This window comes from Microtus ochrogaster, unplaced genomic scaffold, assembly GCF_000317375.1.
Source record: "Microtus ochrogaster isolate Prairie Vole_2 unplaced genomic scaffold, MicOch1.0 UNK43, whole genome shotgun sequence".
NCBI lineage: Eukaryota > Metazoa > Chordata > Mammalia > Rodentia > Cricetidae > Microtus > Microtus ochrogaster.
Genome location: NW_004949141.1, coordinates 2,473,554 through 2,476,453, shown reverse-complemented (window position 1 = coordinate 2,476,453; position 2,900 = coordinate 2,473,554). Strand labels below are relative to the sequence as shown.

General features: G+C 40.9%; 1 protein-coding gene across 2 annotated transcripts in view; it reads right to left on the bottom strand.

Annotated features, from left to right (window-relative positions):
• Vps8 (VPS8, CORVET complex subunit) overlaps positions 1-2,900 on the bottom strand; it is a 219,565-nt gene that overhangs the window by 106,062 nt on the left and 110,603 nt on the right. For both annotated transcript variants that reach the window (XM_005368975.3, XM_013354407.2), the window contains 2 exons: positions 1,487-1,569; positions 420-504 (listed from right to left, as the gene is read on the bottom strand). In XM_005368975.3, the coding sequence (XP_005369032.1) occupies positions 420-504; positions 1,487-1,569 (168 nt within the window). The remainder of the gene's footprint in view (positions 1-419; positions 505-1,486; positions 1,570-2,900) is intronic.

Below are 2,900 nucleotides of genomic sequence, written 5' to 3'. Positions count from 1 at the left end.
ACTCCTCCCTGAGGACTCCTCCTTGAACACTCCTCCCTGTGCACTCCTCCTTGAACACTCCTCCCTATGCACTCCTCCCCCAAGCACTCCTCCCTGAGCACTCCCCTGTACATTCCACCCTATCTCAGAGCTCGTCTTTGAGTGGCTTCTGTAATGCTAAAAGTCAGTTTACACGCTACTTTTCTAAGACTTCTCTGCACGATAGGTGTAAGACAGTCCCCTGTTACCCTCCAGAACCACACACCACCCTCTTCCCTAGCACAATATTTAATTCTACAATTGCTCATGACCATCACAGAGTTATATACTCAAACTTCAGAAACTGCATATGTTAATTAGAGCAGAAACTCAACAAAAACCAAGTGACTATGGCTAGGGGAGCGAGAATGTGGGGGATGCTCAGACGTCCTTAAACTCACCTCCCTCAACGGGTCATGCAGGTAGCAGTCAATGATTTTGTCATACTGGTGTGCTCGCTCATACATGAATTCACAGATCTGATAGCTGGAAGGAGAAAGGACAAACTTCAGTTGCCAAACAGGCAGGTGGCGATGTGCCTCTGACATTCAGAACTTTACTCAAGCGTGTGTGAAAGGGAATGATGTCATTTTCAGTGCCAAATAAAGGTCTAAGGATGTTAAATACAAGGGCGTCTCAGACTTGGAATTCACATCAGGGACACAATAAATCACATGAACATGTGAACGCTGCTAACCTCTGGAATCTGGTCCCAAGTATTTCAGACAAGGGTACGTGATGGGTATCAGGTATCTAAGAAAGAGGAGTGCCTGCCTCTCTCCTGCCTCCTGACTGAAGATGCTGCTGAACGCTGTTTACAAAGGCCTTAAAGAGACAGTGTGCCGTCTATTTTCTAAAGAAATAGCTGGTGCTAGGTATCAATAATTTGCAATATTGTTTCTTTGTTCAAAACTAAATACAATAAACTAGGTGAGTCAACACATTGCATCTTATTTATTATGCTAAACTGTACGTCATTTCTATTGCATATAACTGTCATAATCCAACAAATACCACAGGTATATTACTTTAAAAAATCTAGAGCTGGGCATGTGTATGGTGCCAGCACTTGGGAAGCAGAGACAAGCAACAAGACAAACACACATTATACGGTGCACATTCCAGGACAGCCTGGGGCTGCACAGTGAGAACCTGCCTCAAAATACCAGACATAAATAAATTGAATATAAATAAGGTGAAACAGGGAGACTGCTTGTTCACCTTCACGTTAAAGAAAATACACATTTCTAATTCAGGCTATACATTGCTCAAATTTTGCTAACTTTTAGAATTCATGTGAAAGGCAAAAAACAAACAAAAAACCTCATGTTTATGTTTTTGTTACTGAGGCTGTTATTCCTACACCCTTTCTTAATAAAAATAAGCAGAAATGTAAAATAAACTAGGTTTCACATAAGAGAATTAACAATACTATGGAAAATTAATATACAACTTCAAAACAGCTCACAATTCAGCCTTTTCTGCCATGCGGATGAGCCGGCTCTCTTCAAATTGAACTATGCCTCCAGCCTGCAGCAATTCTAAGAGGACCTGAAGATTTGAAACAAATGAGGAAACACTGTGAGGTTTATTTACTGTTCTCTGAGAGTCCATTCACCCATGCAAGCCCATGACCGTCTTCCTTGTGTCTTATTACTTTGTTCACTACCATGTGCTGATTCTACTTTTCAAACATGGAAGGAATACCACAGCATCTTCAGGTACAGCCCGCACACTCACACTAACCTCTAAAACCCTGTATATACCATTCTAAGAAATTTGGTTTTTATTTGTTTGTACTTTATATGTATGCGTGTTTTGCTGCATGTATGTGCACCATGTATGCATGCTTGGAACCTGAGGATGCCAGAAGAGGGTGCTGCATCCCCACGGATGCTGGGAATCAAACACGGTTCCTTCTGTGGGGATCTAGCAGAGTCACTCTAGGGTAAACATTAAAACACAATATTTGTTTTCTAGAAATACTCTGACTTTGAAGAACTCTTGGGAAAGCAGTGACTGTTTTCTGTGATTTACAGAGTTGTTTTTCTGAAGCAGTTTTATAGCCCACAATCCTCATACACAAAAAGATCAGGAATTCAAGGTCAGATCAGCCACATAGTGAATTCAAGGCCAGCCTGGGCCACATGAAAGTTGCCTCAAAAAAGGGGGGGACATTTTAATCCAAGTGTCACAACACACACATATAATCCCAACACTCAGAATGCTGAGGAAGGAGGATCATAAATTCTAGACCAGCCTGGGCTTTACAACAAGACCTCATTTCGAAAACAAAGACAAAAACCAAAAACAATAAAAGCCAAAATACTGGCACTCACATTACTTTCCCATGGTAGCCGGAGACAGAGTGTGAGCAGAACAATGGTACGGTTAGGATTTTAGGCCTGCACGCCAGCTCAGGATACAGACACACATGACCCTTGCCAGGGTGGGTACGGTTAGGATTTTAGGCCTGCACGCCAGCTCAGAATGCAGACGAACATGACCCTTGCCAGAGTGCCAGGAAACCTTCACCAAGAACTTTTTATTATTTTGATGTTAAACAAAACTGATCTGAATTCTATATTCAACACCCAAATTTAATCTGTTTGGAGCACTGGAATGTAATGTCATATGCAATAAGAAAGGAAAGAAACCTATTCACTGTGTCAGTTTGGAATAAAATAATGCAATGAGTTGAAGACAATCGCACCAACTCATTAGAGTATCATCACAGATTTTTGTGAGCAAGTTATTCAGTATTATTAAAAATTAAACTAATTTATAACTATGTATGTTAAAAACAAAGGTAATGAAAATCAAAACGCATTGTTTCCCATTATTTCATCAAATTTTGCTGCTCTGCCTGCTCTTGAGGCTGT